General features: G+C 37.5%; 1 protein-coding gene and 1 long non-coding RNA gene across 2 annotated transcripts in view; one reads left to right on the forward strand and one right to left on the reverse strand.

Annotated features, from left to right (window-relative positions):
• Nucleotides 1–21,646, forward strand: part of LOC127415538 (collagen alpha-1(XII) chain-like) — a 126,616-nt gene that overhangs the window by 43,921 nt on the left and 61,049 nt on the right. The window contains exons 20-32 of the mRNA XM_051654307.1: nt 205–351; nt 2,133–2,275; nt 4,002–4,131; nt 6,356–6,501; nt 8,201–8,330; nt 9,729–9,865; nt 11,880–12,009; nt 13,124–13,263; nt 14,194–14,326; nt 14,427–14,447; nt 18,081–18,220; nt 20,484–20,613; nt 20,780–20,940. Of these exons, the coding sequence (XP_051510267.1) occupies nt 205–351; nt 2,133–2,275; nt 4,002–4,131; nt 6,356–6,501; nt 8,201–8,330; nt 9,729–9,865; nt 11,880–12,009; nt 13,124–13,263; nt 14,194–14,326; nt 14,427–14,447; nt 18,081–18,220; nt 20,484–20,613; nt 20,780–20,940 (1,688 nt within the window). The remainder of the gene's footprint in view (nt 1–204; nt 352–2,132; nt 2,276–4,001; nt 4,132–6,355; nt 6,502–8,200; nt 8,331–9,728; nt 9,866–11,879; nt 12,010–13,123; nt 13,264–14,193; nt 14,327–14,426; nt 14,448–18,080; nt 18,221–20,483; nt 20,614–20,779; nt 20,941–21,646) is intronic.
• Nucleotides 67–4,101, reverse strand: LOC127415555 (uncharacterized). The gene is made up of 3 exons (XR_007892965.1): nt 3,863–4,101; nt 2,159–2,255; nt 67–200 (listed from the first exon to the last, which is right to left on the reverse strand). It is a non-coding gene; the product is annotated as an uncharacterized LOC127415555 (long non-coding RNA).

Genomic DNA, 21,646 nt, shown 5'->3' on the forward strand with positions numbered 1-21,646 from the left:
TTACACAAAGCATACTGAAACTCCACACACTGCAATTTCACATCAGTCACAATTTTAACAGCCCTGCTGAAATGTTAGTTTGCAGAAAAGTTCCAGGAGCATCTCATAAAATTTCATTTGTCAAGATTGTAGCGTGGTATGTATCTTGTTGACCCAGTTGAAGCATTTAAGATCTGGTCAGAATGGTCTCCACTTTGCACCTAGGGGTAAAGAATGCAGATGAAAATGAGTTACGATCCATTGCCTCCGACCCTGATGAGATCCACATGTACAACGTCAATGACTTCTCCTTCCTGTTGGACATTGTGGATGACCTCACAGACAACCTCTGCAATAGTGTTAAAGGCCCAGGTGAGTCATGTTTGAGTCTATATTGAACTCGGGAGGAGTTGGGGAAACATGGAACTAGCCAGGCTAACATAATATGAAGTTTTCATCCACAAACTCTATGCAGGTATGCAGACGCAGACGTAAAATGTTTTTTACAGTGTATTTTAAGTGTGCGTCATTGTATGTCCTTAATGTCCATTTTTGCTGATGCAGTTACAAACCTCAGTACTCAAGAAGGTGATAAAGTTACCTTTTGATGTCTGTGCCATTTAACCAGATACTGTATGTTATTGTTCAGGTGGCTAGCTATACTAGCCATGTCAACAGTTTAACTTTAACCGACGTGTTCAGCAAGAATTAATGGCAGTAGCTGATACAAGAAAACTGACTGGAGAAAAAGACAGTTTACACTAGCACCCCTTGTGGCAATGCTTAGAATGCAGCGCATACTTGCATTGTGTTATGAATAAGAAAAGGATTTCACAGTCATGGAAAACCTGGAAATATGAGGACATTTTAAAATTGGCCATGAAAGGTCATGGAAATTATATCTTATGTCATGCAAAAGTCATGATTTCTGTAGAAGGGGTGTAGGGAAGCCATTATCTGTATATGTATCTGTATCTGTTGCAATGGCAAAATGATCTGTATCTGTATTATGGGTGGGGCTTAAACCAGAAGTGCGTCAAAGCTAAACGAAAATCCAATTTTTAAATGGTACTCTATTCGATAGCAAATATGCCTTGTATTTTCAATACAATTAGTATTATTATATAATTATTTTTATAATGACTCAATTTTATCATAATTCTCTTTTATTTTTCTCACCAGATGAAGCTGTGCTTTGCTCTTCATTCAAATTGTCAAATAAATAAATAAAAAGAAAAATAATTATACACTGAGAGTTATAAAGAAATTGCTCTTATTAGTCATAAACTTTCTGATTTGCCCACAATAAATACAGACTGCAATGCGGCCATCCGACGGCACAGCCATTAACCAGGAAAATAAAACATGGCACTCCATGTCAAAAAGGTTGCCGACCCCGGTCTAGATATTACTTTATGTTAGACTTGATCGTAAACTCAAATTCATGAGCAAACTGTTCTTTTGAGTGTTTTTTTTAATGACTCAGTCGAACTGGGTCACAGTCTGAATGAGTCTTTAGCGAATCAGACTGAATCAAAATTATGTTTAAAATCCTTGCCTAGTAATCACAAATGTCTGGGAAAATCATGGAAATTTATTGGACAAAAAGTGTTGGAATCATGTTGTGAATGACACGTTGTTGCGTTGAGAGTTGACACAATTCAGCGCATTAAATCAAGCTTGTGTAGCCAGAAGTGTTTGTGTCCACATACTTGTGTAGAGTTTCAGTCCTAGAATGCGAAACAGTTTGTGAATCTATATTCGCTCCAACAGAACACTAATAGATACAGTCTAGAATAAAAGACAAGAATTCCTGAAGCTCAATGCTTTGGCTCAGCTAAACAGTTTGAATGCTTGCCAACCATTGTTGATATTGAATTCTCGTTTTGCCAGATGGTTCTTTTTTCTATACTAATAATCTCACTGAAAGGATAGCAGTGCCAGAGGACTGTGAAGAAAACTGTAGGTTGAGCTCCGATCCTCCTCTGGGAATAACAGTGATTTATAGAACCTTGAAACTGTTGATATATAACCCACTTAACCTTTTGCAAGAAGCTAATATGCCTAAGGTTGGTTTACAGTCTCAGTGTAACTTGATTTGGGAGCTGTTGGACTCCTCGACTCACATTTTTCCACTGCTTTCTGTGAACCAGGAAGCGGCCCAGGAACACCCACTGACCTGGTGACTTCAGAGGTGACACACTACTCATTCCGCGCTACCTGGATGCCACCTGACGAGCCAGTGGAGAGGTTCCGTATCGAATACGTCCCTGTTGCTGGAGGAAAGACTGAAGTGGTGAGCAATAAAATGGCTAATCTACAACTCCAACTCTTATATAAAAGAGTGGACGAGTTCATGCAGCACAGGTAGATTAATCAAAATTTTGGACTTATGGAAGTTATGCCTCTGTGTACAAGACTCAATAGCTCTGTTCGAAAACCTATCAAGCTACCTTGCTGTTTACTGCCTACATAGGGAGTCGCCTTCAAAGGCAGCATCCTTACCACCTCATAAGTGACTGATTTAAAGTGCTCTTCATTGATGGCAACTCATGAATAGTGCTCCTCTTGTGAAGCACGCATTACACTTGACTTCCAAAATAGTTTGACGTTAGCATGTTGCTAAGCCAATGGCGTGATGCTCTAATAAGCATATTCAATATATAGCACACTCAAATATTGGGTTAGATAGTCTTTTTCTTTTTTTTCTTTTTTTATTATATTTTGCGGTATTTAATTAAATATAAGTTTAATCTGTGCTTCGTCCGCCATCTTGGATGGATTGTTTTTTTCACCAAGCTTGTCGCAATGCATTCTGGATTTGCCTTATCTGTGAAGGATATGTGCAATACTGCTTTAGAATTTGGCCAAAACAAAGTGTCCTAAAAGGCAGCATAATTTTGCTTCCTAACTTTTGGAATGTCGGGAGCATACCTATGATATCTTAAAATGTTGTCTAGGTAGGCTGCTTACTAGGTTTTGGAACATAGCTTATCATTTATTGGATAGCATTTATTTTTATTGTGCCCCTTGCGTGGTTGGAAAGCTCTTTTTACCTCTTGTTAAGTATCTGTACGTTTTAATGACTTATATTAAACAGAACGACTTTTACATAATGTCCATTTAAAATCCTACAGCTTGCAGTATTTAAAGGAATATTCCGGGTTCAAAACAAGTTAAGCTCAATCGACTGCATCTGTGGCATAATATTAATTACCACCAAAATTTATTTTGACTCCCTCCTTTTCTTAAAAAAAAAAGAAGCAAAAATCTGGGTTACAGTGAGGCACTTACAATGGAAGTGAATGGGAGTCAATTTTTTAATGTTCAAATACTCACTGTTTCAAAATTATAGCCACAAGATGCAAACAATATGTGTGTTAACGTGATTTTAGTGTGATAAAATCACTTACTAATCTTTTCTGTGTAAAGTCAATTATACAACTTCGTTGCTGTGACGATGTAATGTCAACAAACCCTAAAATCCTAAAACGACTGTAAAAAGGACAATATAAACAACTTTACAGCTCAAATAATACATGAGTTTTAATATAAGAATTAATGTGTGCTTTTGTAAAATTATAAGCTTCTAATTTCTGTCTTTAAACCCTCCAAAAATTGGCCCCATTCACCTCCATTGTAAGTGCCTCACTATAACCTCAACTTTTGCTTTTTTTAAAGAAAAGGAGGGACGAGTCGAAATTCATTTTTGTGGTAATCAACATTATGCCACAAATGCTGTCGACTGAGCTTAACTTGTACTGAACCTAGAATATTCCTTTAAATGTGTAGACTGAATGTACAATGATACGTCTTTGTGAGTTAAACATGTCAGGTATCAGTTTTGTGAAATAAACTAGGTGGAACATTCCATAAATCTCACCCCATGTCCTGCGTGTTTCCATGCTGGATTCCAACCTCTTAGAACCTGCAACTTCAGAGAGATAGTTTCACATCGCCACATGCCTCCCCGTTTCACTCGTCCGTCTTGTGTAACCATCTCTCCTGATGATGTTTTACAGATGTTCGTTGATGGGGAAGAAAACACAATTGTCCTGGTCAACTTGACTCCCATGACCGAGTATGTTGTCCGTGTTTTTGGCGTGATCGGTGAGGAGAGCAGTGAGCCTTTGAAAGGAACTGAAACCACATGTAAGTTCACTAGATCTTTCCCTCAGCTTCTGTTTATCTTACTCTCCTACTTACTCCCCTATCTTACTTGCCCAATAAAACCTGCTAAATAATCTGTGTCTTTACCTCCACCACTGGATACAGCAACTTCCCTGTAAAAACTCTCTATACTGTAGCACTATTCCAAGTTCTTATGATATGCCTCGCTGTCTGCTGTCTACATAGGAAATTACCAGTATTACACAGTATAAGGGAAATTATGACTGGACTTTAGGTTAGCCATATGGCACATTGGATTCTCCTCAGTACTACTTAGTGCACATAAATCTGCACTTTGGTAAAGTACAATTGAGAAAGGAGAATGGCATAAATTTAACAGGCTCCAAGTTCACTAGGTAGGTAACACTAATCATCTTAATGGTGACTTCACAAAAATCACAACTATCAACCATCTACAATAAAACAACAACTACTAGTCATATAACTATATACCTCTTTAAATTAAAATTAAAATTTTTCGAGATAAGTTCCCTTGTTTTGACCAAAAATACATTATTTATTCAAATGCAAGGGCTTATGGGCATTCCACACGGCCATAATTATGTACTTACTAATTTTGAGCTAGTTGTACTCGAAGCCAAAGTTTAAAGAACATATGTATTTGAGTTATGATTCCAAAATGTAACATTTCGGGGTACTGTTTAATTATGACCACTTAAATATTTTTATTAATGACAACTTTTGTGTTTAGAGAGTAACAGTAACTTAACTAAAACTAGTAAGAACAGTAAAAAATTAAGCTTGAGTAAACTTATTTTTTTTTACAATTTGAGATAACCATTAGTATTTACAGTGTAGGAGCTGTTCGCACTGAACGCGTCACCCTTCTAAAAAAGGTTGGTCACTGCGCAACAAATTGAGCAAAATGTTGGTGTCTTGACACTGCGTCTAAAAATGTGCCATTCCTGCGTGAGACACTTAAAAAACAGTGAGACTTGGCACAAGTGTCAAAGATGTTCATCTATACTTTGACAGCAATTAATACTGAATTTAATAACATAGACTTCTGTTTGGAATAACCTTCACTTCAAAACAGCCCCAAAACATACTCTTCGCAAGTTTACATGAACGCAAACACTTCTAGCTACACAATCTCGATTTCATGCATTGTTTCATTTCGAAATGGGTCAAAGCGCAATTTGTAATGCACTGCAATTATGCGCTGTATTCTCAGCTTTGCCACAAGGGGCACTATAGCGTGCATTAACGTAAAACTACACGTTAAGTACGTACAATGGGACTGTAGGTTTGCAATGCATCAGCCAAGTATTCACTTCTGTGTGTACGTACTTGTGTAGAGTATGTTTGGGGCATTAGAATGCTGTCTAGATAGGAAACTCGCTAGCGTTTGGAACGGAGCCAATTTGAAACCTCTAGAAAACCTATATTAAAAGAATCGGTGCAGCTACTAAAACAAAACAGTTTTAACTTTGGTTTCCACAGCCCAAATACAGAGCAGCTGCAAAAATCTGTGAAATGGTCTCTTGTGCACAGTTTAGGTTTGCTGGGATTGTGGACAGACAAAGCAAACTTTAATGATGTTTACTGATTAAAAGTAAACAGAACAATTTAATTGGCCATTCTCACTTTACAGTTTAACATTACAAGAACTTATGCCATCATAAATAGAAGCTTATCGTTTTGTCATGAGCCACTTGAATGCAATAATCTTTCGTGGTCATTGTGGTTTTTCTTTATGGTCATTTTATGTTCCTGTGTGACCACCGCACATACTGTACATTCGTGAGAACTCGCAACTTCTTTTTCTTTCTAATTAAACTGTTTTAAATGTGCTAAAAGCTACAGTATACCACACTCCACATTTTTAAGATCAAAAGCTATGTTTGGAATTAAATACTAGATTTCTGCACACTGATTACTTTGCAGTATCTACTGTAAACAGTATAAAAAGTATAGTAAGTGAAACTTGTACATTATTCCATGATAAATATTTCAAACAGTAGTGCTACATGACCTCACCACATTACATGTTTAATTTAGTGTGTGGCGTTGAGTTTTCATCTTTGAAATTATAATAGTTATTTGCATTTTTAATCCAGTTTTGTGTAAAAATGAATAAACTCATGTGCACAGTACTGCATGCTGTATTTTGCAGCAATAGTAAGAATGGTAGTGTGCTATTCTGAACGTAGCCAATGTTTTTTCCTCTCTCTGGTCTCCACAGTGCCACTACCTGCCGTGACAAGCATGACAGTGTATGACGAGGCCCTGACGTCCATGCGGGTCAGGTGGGAGCTTGTGGGCGGGGCCAGCGGGTATATGCTCATCTACAGCGCCATCAATGCCAGCGAGCCCTCTGGAAAGATGGAGGTGAGCGTTTGTCGGACTGATACCTTCCAGAACACCCCGCAACGACCATGTGCTACGTCTTATCCAATTTTCGTGAGAGCGCTAATTCTAAGTGCAATTTTCGTGCCAGCTCAAAGTTCGAGTGAGCATGGGTAAGAGTGTTTGCGCTATCTGTGGGTGTATGCACGCAAACTGTGGGTGTATTGTATGTTAATGAAGTGACACAAAGCGCAATTTGCTATTTTCCTGAGAAAAACGTTTCAGTAGCAGGTCTGTTTTCAGCGCAAAGTCTAAATTGAGTTCCTACATTTGCAGTTTGAAAATTCCACCAGCAGGTGGTAATAAAGTTCATGTCCAAACTCTGAATGTATAGTGGAACATAAAATTATGCTCCTGATGATCAGAGTTGTTGCCGTTTTATAAACAAAAATTTATGAGATTGTGTTAAACTATCTAGAGGTCATGGTTATTATTATCTTTATATTTTCAATTGTGTTTATGATCTAATTTGTATTGTTCTTTTTCCACCTGTTGTTGTAGAGTGATTTTTAAGTCACTGCAAAAGGTGCCAGTGAAAGAAATTGGAAAGGATAAAATGTTTGGATTTGGTATATGATTTTTTTTTTATTTACCATTTTGTTATTTTGATTATATTTTCATTTCGTTTGAAGTTTAATTTGAATTTAGACCAGTAGAGGTGAAGTGCGTGCCAATACAATCACTGTTATTACTAGCCATGATTTGTGTGTCAGTAGATGAAAATGATTAATAATACATTCCCTATAATTTAACAGAGCGTACATCCAAATTCTGATGAGAATCAGATTTTCTAAGCATATAAATGGAGCATGTCCATACTTTTAATTCTTCTAATTCATTGTACACTGCCGATTTCTTATGAATGTGCTATCTTTGTTTATATCGCTGGTGCTTGAGGGAATAGACTATATAGTAGGACGCAGATGGTGCAATAACTGGACAAAAACCTTGACCCAGATAGTTAGTGCGCTGCGTGCGTGATTCCGCCAAACCTACTTGCACCTGGACTTAGCGCATGCTTGCACGAAAACACCAAAGCTTCATGGCCATACCCATTGCCAATTAGCACTAGTGCTCTTAAAATAAGGCCCAAAGACTCCAGTAATCTCATCCGTGTCTCCTCTAGAGTTTAGAACATCTCAATGTGCTCAGATTTACCAAGATACCATAGCCTGCAACCAAAAGTCAGAGGTCTCTATATAAACATTTCTCAAGACCAAATTATCTGAGTTGTGCTATCCACACTAATTTAATAACTTCATTTATGGTATTACATCAATTGTCCCATTTGTGTCTATTGTTTTCTATTTCTCTTAAGGAATTTTAGTAGAAACATTTGAGAAAAAGTTGACACTTTAATGAAGCAATAAACATTTTCCTTTAGGGGATCTGCAAAAACAGACTCATGCTGAGATAAGGCTGCCTGGTCTATTTCCTCTCTGTAGTAATCTGAACAGATGCTTCATATTTTTGTTTTGTTTGTTTGTTGATTTGTTTGGTCTGGAAAAGTCTTAACCATCATCCCAGGAGATCCAGCAGAGCTTGATCTAGAGTCTGTCAGTCTATGTAGAGCAGACATACCGGGAGCATGTTTATGCCAGGTGTTTCTCATAACAAGTCCTGTCTCGCAGGGACGTTTCTTTGCTGTTGTTCATTCTCTTAACATCCCTCCTTCATGCAGATGCGAGTTGGTGCAGATGTGAATGACGTCCAGCTATCGCAGCTGCTTCCAAACACGGCGTACTCCATCTCCCTGTACGCCCTGCACAGAGAAGCAACCAGCGAACCCCTCATCGACAGAGGAGTCACTTGTACGTTTCACTGTCTTGATCTCTGCAATCTGTTATGTCTTTGTAATATATGAAATATTATTACACTCATGTCGTATGGATTACCTTCATGCTGCCTTTATGTCCTTTTAGGAGCTTGAAAGTTTGGATCCCCATTGACTTGCATTATATGGACATAAACACATCATATCTCAATCAATATATGTGTTTGTGTTCCACAGAAAAAAGAAAGTCATATGAGTTTGAAATAGCATTAGAGTGTGTAAATGATGAGAAAATTGTAATTTTTGGGTGAGCTTTTCCTTTAAGTTTAACACATTTTAGTGTAAAAAGAAAACAAAAAACAAGAAATAATATTTTGCATAATAAAAATTAAACCTATTTTTAGGACTATTGAGATTTTTATTTTTTTTGCATTGTGACATTATTTTTACGACACTTAAAGGAAGTCCAAAAATGAAAATTCTGTCAAAATTGACTCACCCTCATCTTGTTTCGAACCTGTATTACTTTTTTCTTATGTGGAACACAATAAGAGATTTATTTATTTTTTAAATCCCCTTTTCTCCCAATTTAGAATGCCCAATTCCCACTACTTAGTAGGTTCTTGTGGTGGCGCGGATACTCACCTCAATCTGGGTGGCGGAGGACAAGTCTCAGTTGCCTCCACTTCTGAGACCGTCAATCCGCGCATCTTATCACGTGGCTCGTTGTGCATGACACCGCAGAGACTCACAGCATGTGGAGGCTCATGCCACTCTCCGCGATCCACGCACAACTTACCATGCGCCCATTGAGAGCGAGAACCACTAATCATGACCACGAGGAGGTTACCCCATGTAACTATACCCTCCCTAGCAACCGGGCCAATTTGATTGCTTAGGAGACCTGGCTAGATTCACTCAGCACGTCCTGGATTCGAACTCACGACTCCAGGGGTGGTAGTCAGTGTCAATACTCGCTGAGCTACACAGGCCCCCCCCATAAGAGATGTTTTAATGAATATTGCAGTCTGTCTTTTCAGCACAATGGCCTCACTTCAGAGCTTATTTGTGTGTCATATTCCAAGTCTTCTGAAGGCAAGCGATACATTTGTTCACACATGTTCACGCAAGAACTTGGCACTAAATTGATAGAATGACAGAATTTTCATTTTTGGATGATCTGTACTTTTCAGCACATTTTCCCTCCATATTCTCACTGTAGTAATGCACCCGGACATTTCACTTTTGAGTTATTTTGTAATACCCATTATTCTAAATATTGATCCTCATTACTGTAATACAGTAATAGTTTGTATAAATCTAATCTGTATAAATTAAATGCAGTACAACAAATGTTACAATGATGTATAAATACTTGACAATTTAAATAATATACAGTATAATTGTGTTTTATTGGCATATTTCTATCTTTCAGTGCCTCTGCCTCCAGCTGGTGAGTTGAGAATCACTGAAGTCACTCACAGTTCCATGCGTCTTACCTGGGATGCAGCTCCTGGAAACGTCAGGAAGTACATCATCATGTATAAGCGAGAGGACGGAGAACAGAAAGAGGTAATCAACATTTTACATGTGTAACTCTCTTTCACACAGAAAAGATCATCACGATCAAAGACTTGTTATGATTTAATCATCAAAATCTGCCAGATCAGATTAAAGGTTGTTGACCTGACAATTTTGTCCATGATTTTCCATGTATAGTATCAATGATATTCTAATGCCTAGATGTGACTGGAGCCTGAAAAGTGATTTTTTGGCCCATTTTATTTAGATATTACCAAGTGAAAATTGCACTATTTGAGCACAAACGGTGCTGGACGAGTTGCACGGCAAAATGTAATACTTAGGGTTAATCTTTGTTCAAATCCCTAATCCTAAGTATGAGCAACAGTAGACCTCCTAATGATGTTTGCCTGTGCAAACACCCCTAATAAGAGAATTTGAATCGCACTGTCAGTTTAAAATTTTTTCCATGAGAGTCTACATTTTTTATAGAAGCCTGAGCTATGCAGGGAATGTGAGCTAGAAGATGACTTGAGCAGTAGATCAGTTTAAAGAAACATTCACTTTATGGCCAGGGATTATTGCTGAGAGGGTTTGGCTATGAAATAGTTCATTAGCTGGGTCCTCCTGCATTACAAAAGACCCTAAAATCACCCCAAGTCCCATTAAAGGACGTATGAATGGATCCTGGTCCAATGCCAAGATCAAATCCAGGGGTTCCGTTGAGGACACCTTTGGGAATTTGCTCCCCCCGTGCCTTCCTGTCTCTCCGCTTTGATGCCTTTAGGGATTTTTCCAGAGAGCTGCAGCTTTTCCAGACAGACTCATTTGTCTTTGAAGATCTGCTGAGCTGATCCAATGCAATTATTTGAGAAGGTCTGAAAGGTCACATACAAGCAACTTGCATGTTGATAGAATGCAGAATGTTGTTTATGACTTTTTAACAATACTCTAGAAAAGGGTTAAGATGACCTGATGCACTAATCAGAATTCCAGCGGTCTGCATCCATATCAGAAGAATATCTTTCATTGGCTTGTTGCTGACTTTGTTTTAAAAACCCTTTTGAAAATACTGGCCAATCTGTTGTACCAATTAAATGCTTGAGGACTTGGAAATGACAAACAATTATTTTCATTATATTATATATGAATATTTACATTAACATTATTTAATCATAAATAATTATTTGTAATTATTAGGTTAAACTTATTATCCTCACTTATAAATATTATTTATTTATTTAATATTATTTGTTTTTAATTATATTTCATTATGAATAATAAATCAGTTTTGAGGACTCAGAAATTAATAAAACAATTATTTATTATTATTTAATTATTATCTATTTCTTACAATTATTATTTAATACTATTTATTATTTATCATTATTATTTAATTACTATTATTTACAGTATAATTATGTATAATAATCTTTTAATTGTGTTTTGTTTTTTAATTTAATTGCAAATAGTAAATCATTTTTGAGGACTCTGAAATGACAGCAATGATTGATCATGAAAACAAATATTTTTAAAAAATGTAAAATAAATTCAATAATTATTTGTATAATAAACAATTATTAACAATTATTAATTATTATAATTATTATAATTTATAATGATAAATGTTTATTTTTTAAATTTTATTATATAATATGTAATTATAATTAATAAGTATTTTTAATTTTAAATAATTGCTTGAATTTTCAACAACTAAAAAATTTTAAAGGCATATAGAGTGTTACTGATTGGTTAAAGTTGGCACAGCAGCTGTACATTAACTGTACAAGATGTCTGTCTTGTGCATATATATGTTGAATATCAATTAAAAAATAGCGAAAATGAAACTCACTGCGTTGTCCCATGTCCCATGTCCCAAGGGTATTCCCTTGATATCAACATCCCTTGATATCAACAATTTTCACAATATTTTAATCTGTACATTGGGCCCTAGTAGGAGTTTTTTAGTCCTTTCTCAGTCATTGGGCGAGTCAAATACATATGTCATTTACTTTCCCTTGACAAATGTGATGTGTTAATGTTGCTGTTGGTGTTTGATTGACAGGTTGAGGTCATGGGTGACATCACCACCCTGGTTCTGACCAGCCTCCGCTCACAGACGGAGTATGATGTTACTGTCACTCCCATCTACGACGAGGGTCCAGGAAATCGAATGCCTGGCACCGCAATAACTGGTGAGCTTATCTTAAAAGGAACAGTTCCCCCAAAAATGAAAATCACCCTTGTGTCATTTAAAACAGATATGATATACTTTCTTTCATGTAACGCAAAAGGTTTATTTTTTCAGAGTCTTCACAGTGTTTATTTGCCTTAATGCAAGTGAATAGATACTCTGATTGGTCAAGCTCAAAAAATGACAACAAAACACCATTAAACCATAGTAAAAGTAATCAATAGGACTCATGCACTATATTCCAAGTCTTCCAAAGCCGTACAATTACTTTGTGCAATGATCAAAACGAAATTTAAGTTGTTATTCACTCTAAAATAAAATCATATTAAAAAAGTAAAGCACTTAAATCAAATATGGTGTATACGTTGATAACATCAAACATCAAAATTGCTCTTGTGACATGACTTCATGACATTTGGACATGGATTGCTATTAGAACCAATGAGGTTTGATGTACAGTAATCAACTGCATATTTTATTTAAACGCATTATTAATGATTTGATAGTGAATAACGACTTAAATTTTAAGTGATTGTATTGCTTTAAAGTATTTGGAAAGTAGTGCATGAGTAGTATAGATTACTTTTACTGTGGTATATAAATAATAATAAAAACTCTGAAGACTTTTTCAAAATTCACATTTTGTGTTCCACAGTAGAAAGAAAGTCACATGAGTTTAAAGCAACATTAGCATGAGTAAAGAATTATATAATTGTACTTTGGGGTGAATTATTCCTGTGATCTTAACTTACCAATTCTCCAAGACTAATGAAGTTGGTTTGTTGCCTACAAATACTTGAGCTTGTTTGTTACATTGGTGTTGAAGCAAGGCATTTCGGAAAAATCCCTACACCGCGTGTATCTGCATGCCTTTCTTTTATCAGTCTCTATGTGGGGTGAAATCCTTCATTAGTCCCAGCTGATCTGCAAGACTCGTCCCTCTGCAGCCACTTCCCTTTATGTAGAAACACATTTGCTTGCTCAAACTCAATGTGATGTGACTTGTCAGATAGGTGCCTGGGCTGGTTGCCCGCTGAATTTGCTTTACAGTTCTGCTCTTGAGATGGGTTTGCTTCTTTTGTCTATATGTCACATCCTTTCCTGTTGATGCTCAGATGTTGTTCCTGCGCCCAAGAACTTGAGGTTTTCTGAGGTGACCCAGACATCATTTAGAGTCACGTGGGAGCATGGAGCACCAGATGTTGCGCTGTATCGCATCGGTTGGACCAAGAAGGGAGAGAACAACTTCAAATATGTACGTTAACCGGCTTATTGTTTGTATCGACTAGAGATTTTACCTTTACATTCATTCATAGAGCTGATGCTTTTATCCAATCAAACCCAAGACTTTTCAAGTATCATGTTCTACCAGTCATTTCACCAACTGATCTACAAGAACATCAGAAACTCAGAAACATTAGCTCTGTTACAAAACCTTGTGAACTGACTAGATAGACAGGCATCATAGTGTGCGCCTTAGTGTGCTTGTTAACCAAGTGGACAAAAGTGTCAGCGAAGAGCATGCTTGAGATGAAATATGAGACAAAGCAAAGAAAGATCAAGGGAAATATTACTTGCAGTTGTTATTTTTTATTGGGCTTCATTTTCAGTCAAGTTGTAAGAAAATATGATTTGATGGTATGTTTTTAGGATGCATAAAATATTAGCTATGAAATTAGCCTTAGCAAGACAAAGGAGTCAGACATATTATTTAAAAACGTTAAAAATGTCATTTCTTACAGCGTCATTTCCAGCACAGAATTCTATTAAGCACAATACATATCGTTATTGCCTAAAAGATGGCAATGACAATATGGTGGGAATTTCATGACTTCCAGAAATCCACAGTGCTAAAAGTGCTCGAAGTTGAAGTAACACCCTCTAATGAAATGATTTGTGAATCGAGTGACCTGTGCAATTCATATGAGGAGTGTTATTCGCATGGTGTGTGAAGTTACTGCCTATGAAGAGTGTTCCAAATCAGTCACTGATGAGGTTACATTTTGGTTAGCATGCTGTCTTAGAAGGTAGCTGCCTATGTAGACACTAGACAGCAAAGCATCTCACTCGGTTTTGGAACATAGCTATTGTTTAGGTCAATTTGATTTGATAAACACTCAAAATCTTTTCAATTTTGTCTGCATTCACTCACGTGTGGGATTTGCCAAAATGGGATCTTTCATAGGACATCCTGAGTCGCGAAGAGACGACACAAGTTCTGACGGAATTAGACCCAGACACAATGTATGACGTCACCATCACAGCAATCTATCCCGATGAGTCTGAGAGCGAGGACCTGATGGGAAGCCAACGCACATGTGAGACGACACAAGCACACTCCCAACTACATATAGAACACATTGAAAATGTGTTGACGTTACATTAAAATAACATTGTTCTTTTAATATCTTTTTCTAGTGTCAAAGATCATTACACCTGGTATGTTTGTTTCAAACGAGAGGAAATTATTATTAGTTATGCTAATCAACAAGATGAACACATCAATGGAAAAGGAACACAAAGGGGCAGTTCACACCAAATGTGTTTTTGCATCTGTCTGCACTTTTGTGTGTGTGTGTGTGTGTGTTATTTTTCTGTAAACATATTACACATTAACCGTTGCACCACGCAAAAGCACAGTGTTGATGCTTTGTCAGCTTTTAAAAACACGTCTCGAGACATATTTTCTATTGCACATCTAGCTTTTTTTTTAGCGCAAGAACATATTTGGCCTGAACAGCCCCTAAGAATTGCATGTCCATTTTTGTGTTCAACCAGAGCTCCACCAGAAACTAGGGCTGGGCGGTATGATGAGATACAGTATACAGTGTCATGGTAGAAATGTGTCAACTGATAGAAATTCTGCAATAGTGTATAAATGGCACTAAATGTATTTGCACAGCTGAAAGTGGGCAGGACTGCTTTACATTGTTTACACATGAAAGCGACAAAGTAATATGTAGAAATTACCAAGTTTGGAGCGTGACGTATCCCAAAAAAGTTGAGATGGGGACTTATTTAAGGCATCATGTAAAAGATCTCTTTGAGTTGTCGAGCAAAGTTGGAACCTGCCGCATTAATAAAGAATTTCATTTATGTGCATTCACAGATGTGTACAGTACATACACTATATTGCCAAAAGTATTCGCTCATCTGCCTTTAGACGCATATGAACTTAAGTGACATCCCATTCTTAATCCATAGGGATTAATATGACGTCGGCCCACCCTTTGCAGCTATAACAGCTTCAACTCTTCTGGGAAGGCTTTCCACAAGGTTTAGGAGTGTGTTTATGGGAATTTTTGACCATTCTTCCAGAAGCGCATTTGTAAGGTCAGACACTGATGTTGGACGAGAAGGCCTGGCTTGCAGTCTTTGCTCTAATTCATCCCAAAGGTGCTCTATTGGGTTGAGGTCAGGACTCTGTGCAGGCCAGTCAAGTTCTTCCACACCAAACTCGCTCATCCATGTCTTTATGGACCTTGCTTTGTGCACTGGTGCGCAGTCATGTTGGAACAGGAAGGGGGCATCCCCAAACTGTTCCCACAAAGTTGGGAGCATGGAATTGTCCAAAATCTCTTGGTATGCTGAAGCACTCAGAGTTCCTTTCACTGGAACTAAGGGGCCAAGCCCAGCTCCTGAAAAACAACCCCACACCATAATCCCCCCTCCACCAAACTTTACAGTTGGCACAATGTAGTCAGACAAGTACCGTTCTCCTGGCAACCGCCAAACCCAGACTCATCCATCAGATTGCCAGATGGAGAAGCGTGATTCGTCACTCCAGAGAACGCATCTCCACTGCTCTAGAGTCCAGTGGCGGCGTGCTTTACACCACTGCATCCGACCCTTTGCATTGCCCTTGGTGATGTATGGCTTGGATGCAGCTGCTCGGTCATGGAAACCCATTCCATGAAGCTCTCTACACACTGCTCTTGAACTTTGAACTTTGGAGGTCTGTAGCGATTGACTCTGCAGAAAGTTGGCGACCTCTGCGCACTATGCGCCTCAGCATCCGCTGACCCCGCTCTGTCATTTTACGTGGCCTACCGCTTCGTGGCTGAGTTGCTGTCATTCCCAATCGCTTCCACTTTGTTATAATACCACTGACAGTTGACTGTGGAATATTTAGTAGCGAGGAAATTTCACGACTGGACTTGTTGCACAGGTGGCATCCTATCACAGTACCACGCTGGAATTCACTGAGCTCCTGAGAGCGGCCCATTCTTTCACAAATGTTTGTAGAAGCAGTCTGCATGCCTAGGTGCTTCATTTTATACACCTGTGGCCATGGAAGTGATTGGAACACCTGAATTCAATTATTTGGATGGGTGAGCGAATACTTTTGGCAATATAGTGTATATAGGCTTCAGTATTTTACAACGGCTTCATCCAACCAGAATTTATTCGGAAGTTGGAACTAAATATTTTAAAATATACGTTTTACTGTTTTGAGTCTTTTGTTTATTCAAGTGTTAATGTGAAGCCATTTTTGCCAGACCCATAATTTGTTGCGAATAATCGTGACTTTTAATTGCGTCCATCAAGTTCAAAATAAAATGAGAAGGTAATCAAATGAGATGAAATACCTTTCATTTGTAACAAATTCACTATCCAAAAAAGTAAATAGGCATTACCACATAATTATTTAATACATAAACCATTTTTTATTGAATTTCCAGCAAAAATAACTGTATTGTGATATATACAGTACAGTTACCGTGAAAAAGATCTCATAGTTTAATTTAGGATTTTGGTCGTACCGCCCACCTCTACGAAAAACTCATCCACCATCAATCATGTGTCCATCAATCCATCAACTGTCATCATCATTGCCATGTCATCACCATCATTTTGTCATCTGTCATCAATCATAAACACGCATGCGCACATGCAACCAACCCAACTGCATTGTTTTTGTCATTGTTTTGTTGCGTTATTATCATTTGTTCACCACAAAAACTCATATGCCATCTATCTTTAAGGACTGACCCATGGTGTTCATTTGACCAGCATGTTGTCTAGGGTTGGGAATCGAGAACTGGTTAATTTTTTTTTTAAGTTACCGGAACCAAATTATTTTCAGAACGTTTGTTTCCATGAATGGCTCTTGAACATCTGCATTATTCCCTTGCGGACAGAACATGCTGATCAAATATTGTGACAGTGTATCTTACTGAATCTGCAGAGCTACGGCAAAGTAAATTATGTTTAATCTTAAGTTTGCAGTCTAAATTAAATGTAATGAGAAAGAAAGGCTGTGCACCATAAAATAATACAAAGACACACTGCAAAAATAAGAAAAAAAAAATCTTACTGAGTATTTTTGTCATGTTTGCCAGTAAAAGATATTATTCGTAAAAAGAAGATGAATTTACTTGGGAAGCCAAATTAAAAATATATATTTTGTCTTGTTTTCAGAGAAATCTTTACAAAAATGTGTTATGTTTATGCTTACAACATGAAAAAGCAATTTTCCAATGGGGTAAGAAAAAAACCCCACTTGATTCAATTGGCAAAAAGTTTGATCTTTTTTTCCAAGTATAAACCCTACTAAACTTTGCTAGATTTCTCTGAATATTAGACTTAATATATTGTTATTCTGCTTGTCAAGTAATTTATTTAATGGATGTTTAGGCATTTTTATTTATTTTTTACCAGAAAGTACGCCAATATATATATATATATATATATTTTGCTGTGCAATAAGTACACAACATGTCTATCTATTGCATTCTCGCTGGATTCTTTTTGATGAATCAGTCAAAAAGACTCATGAATCAGTTTCAAACTCAAGAGTTATTGGTTTGATTCAGACTTACAACTCTTGTAATAAATGGTTCTTTATTAATAATTAAATGTAAAAAAAGTATTTTTTTTTTTTTTTTTTTAGTTTATTGTTTGAAATAGTGATTCTTATCATTTAGAATCGTTAATGAAATGGTTCAGGAACCAGAATCGTTAAGTGAAATCAGAACCAGAATCGTTAAATTCCCATCCCTAATAACGACCTTTTTTTAGCTATTGCAAAAACGGCAGATTTTGCTGATTTAACTTTATTTCTGCTCCCAGTGCCAACTGGACCACCACAAAACCTCCAGGTCTTCAACGCCACCACCACCACTCTCACAGTGAAATGGGACCATGCACCAGGCCCGGTCCAGAACTACAAAGTCACCTACCAGCCCGTTGCGGGAGGAAAACCGTTGTCTGTAAGTTCAGCTCTCTCCATTCACCCTCCGTTGAGAGGTTACAAACCAGCGCTCAAGTAATTGTTCAATTATGATGACGAGTGGCAGAATTTTCCGCAGCAATACTGCAAAATTTGTTTTATGAAGTTCACGGCCCTTGTGCTAATAATTACAGTAGGGCACACGCTGGAAAGCTGGAATCTAGACAGGAGCAGCTAGTCATTACCAACACACTTGTCTGATCCAAACCATTATAACATGTCTATTATGTAGCGCTCATTGACTTTCTGGACACAAAACCGCTCCTGTTAGATATCGTATGACAAGGCACATGGAAAGAAAAGCATGCCAACATTTATAACTTGTTCAAGGATTGTTTCATTAAACAATGTTTCTTAACTGAACAATGACCCTTTCATGAGTTTGTTTTGTTTATTAATGCAGTACTCTAGAAACAGCAGTCAGAAATACAGTATGTTGACAATTTAAACTGTGAGCTTTAATCATATTTATTGTGTAACAGGCGTGTTTGAAATGACTTTCTTTTCGGTTGTCTTTGCTAAGGCCATGCGGGCTATTTGTTAAAGGGATAGTTCACCCAAAAATGAAAATTCTTTCATCTTTTACTCAACCTCATGCCAGATGTACATGACTTTGTTTCTTCTGTAGAACACAAACAAACATTTTTTAGAAGAATATCTCAGCCCTGTAGGTCCATACAATGCAAGTGAATGGTGATCAGACCTTTGTAGCTCCAAAAATCACATATGGAAGCATAAAAATAATCCATATGACTCTGATGGTTAAATCCATATCTTCAGAAGTGATATAATAGGTGTGGGTGAGAAACAGATCAAAATTTAAATCCTTTTTTTTTCACGCTAAATCTCACCTTTCACTTTTACATCTGAAAGTCACATGTGGTGCCTGTTTAGTTTCACTTTCACATCTGAAAGTGAAAGTTAGAGTAAAAAAGGACTTAAATATTGTTCTGTTTCTCACCCACACCTATTTTATTGCTTCTGAAGATATGGAGTTAAACACTGAAGTCATATGGATTACTTTTATGATTCCTTTTTGTGATTTTTGGAGCTAAAAAGGTCTGATCTCCATTCACTTGCATTGTATTGACCTACAGGGCTTAGATATTCTTCTAATCTTCGTTTGTGTTCTGCTGAAGAAAGAAAGTCATACACATCTAGGATGGCATGAAGGTGAGTAACTGATGAGAGAATTTTCATTTTTGGGTGAATAGCCCGCGTGGCCTTAGCAAAGTCAATCGAAAAAGAAAGTCATTTTAAACATGCCTGTTACACAATAAATATGATTAAAGCTCACAGTTTTAATTGTTGGTGTCAAAAAAGTTTTAACAGAAGAATTAATGTAAGTGCTTTCATAAAATTATAAGCTTCACATTTTTGCCTTTAAACCCTCTAAAAATTGGCCCCATTTACTTCCATTGTAAGTGCCTCACTGTAACCTCAATTTTAGCTTTTTTTGGGGGGGGGGATTTTTCCCCTTTTTCACCCAATTTAGAATGCCCAATTCCCAATGCGCTTTTAAGTCCTTGTGGTCACATAGTGATTTGCCTCAATCTGGGTGGCGGAGGACAAATCGCAGTTGCCTCCGCATCTGAGACCAGCAACCCATGCATCTTATCATGTGGCTTGTTGAGCGTGTTGCCACAGAGACATGAAGCGTGTGGAGGCTTCACGCCACCCACCGTGGCATCCACGCTCAACTCATCACGCGCCCCACCGAGAACGAACCACATTATAGCAATCACGAGGAGGTTACCCCATGTGACTCTACCCTCCCTAGCAACCGGGCCAATTTCGTTGCTTAGGAGACCTGGCTGGAGTCTCTCAGCACACCCTGGGATTCGAACTAGCGAACTGGTGAACTCCAGGGGCGCTAGCCAGCGTCTTTTACCACTGAGCTACCCTGATTTTTGATTTTTTTTTTTAAAGAAAAGGAGGAACAAGTCAAAATCAATTTTTTGGTAATCAACATTATGCCACAAATGCTGTCGATTGAGCTTAACCTGTATTGAACCCGGAATATTCCTTTAATGGTCATGAAAAAAACAAATATTATGACTAGTTTTGGGTAAGAAATCTGGATTAATATTATATACTTGGACCTTTGCTAATTAATTAGAACAAAAGTGTAGAATATGGTCCCTTTAAATGGCTTCAATACACTACAGAGGGAATCGTTCTCATTTCATGGAAACAAATGAACAACTTAAAAGTGTCTGAGTCTTGATGTCTTTTCCAATCAGGTTCAGGTTGGTGGAAAGAAGAACAGTGTTATTCTTCAGAAACTGACTCCTGATACGCCATACTCCATCACAGTGGCTGCCGTCTATCGCACTGGAGAAAGCAAAGACATTTCCGGACAGGGAAAGACAAGTAAGAAACTCCAAGAAAACTTTTCAAAGTCCTGAAGTATTTCACGAACCACTCTGGGAACCACAACCAACAATAAACTCGTTTTAGGGTGGATGCATTCTTTGGAGATGTTATGCAATGAAAACGAGATTGCATTATGTAACCATTGTGCGTGATATTTCTGTAGAGCCTTTAGGAGGAGTGAGAAACCTGCAGGTGCTGAACCCTACCATGACCACGCTGAACGTCCGTTGGGAACCAGCAGAAGGAAAAGTGAAGGAATATAAGGTCATCTACGTGCCTGCGGCTGGTGGTGCCACAGTCATGGTAGGACTGGAAGGACTTAATGCTTCTAGAACCAACAACCATTTAATGTTCTGGTGAACTGTAAATCTGAAATATTGTCATGTAGAGGTGGTGATTTGCTTAGGCGGTGCACATTCAGTGTCTAGAGGTTCTACAGTGGGTTCTACTGTACCAGGATGTCAATCAAATTATGACTTACAGCAAGATGAAGATATAAACAAATTATTAATGTTCTCTCATATCGCTTGTTTGACACTAGCTAGGTTTCCATCAATGTATTTTTATGAACATTTTGGGATACTGCATAAAAAATCAACCTAGTCTCATATAATGAATATTACTATATCTAAATTTTTGCAAACTGACTTTTACCTGCTGAATTCGTCACAGTTTCCTGGTGAAATTAACACTGGAGGTGCTACAACAACTGTGCGTTTTATTCACTTTCACACAAATCACGATTACAACAGCTGATTATAACTTTATAAACACTTATTTTTCCCACTATTACTCACACATTGCTATGTTGTGACATCGAAACGTTTTTAAAAACGACACATTTTAACGGTTGTATTACAGACTTTTACACGCTTATTCCAATGTGATTAGCTTCTGCGGTAGCTCACCTTATAGAGTGCTGGACTTTGGACTCTGAAGTACACAGTTCGAAACCAGTCAAGCACACAAGCGACACGAGATGACATGGTTGCTTCAGAAAATGCGCTTTTCATTTCTCATTTTGTTTTTG

The sequence above is a fragment of the Myxocyprinus asiaticus genome, chromosome 25 (genome assembly GCF_019703515.2).
Source record: "Myxocyprinus asiaticus isolate MX2 ecotype Aquarium Trade chromosome 25, UBuf_Myxa_2, whole genome shotgun sequence".
NCBI lineage: Eukaryota > Metazoa > Chordata > Actinopteri > Cypriniformes > Catostomidae > Myxocyprinus > Myxocyprinus asiaticus.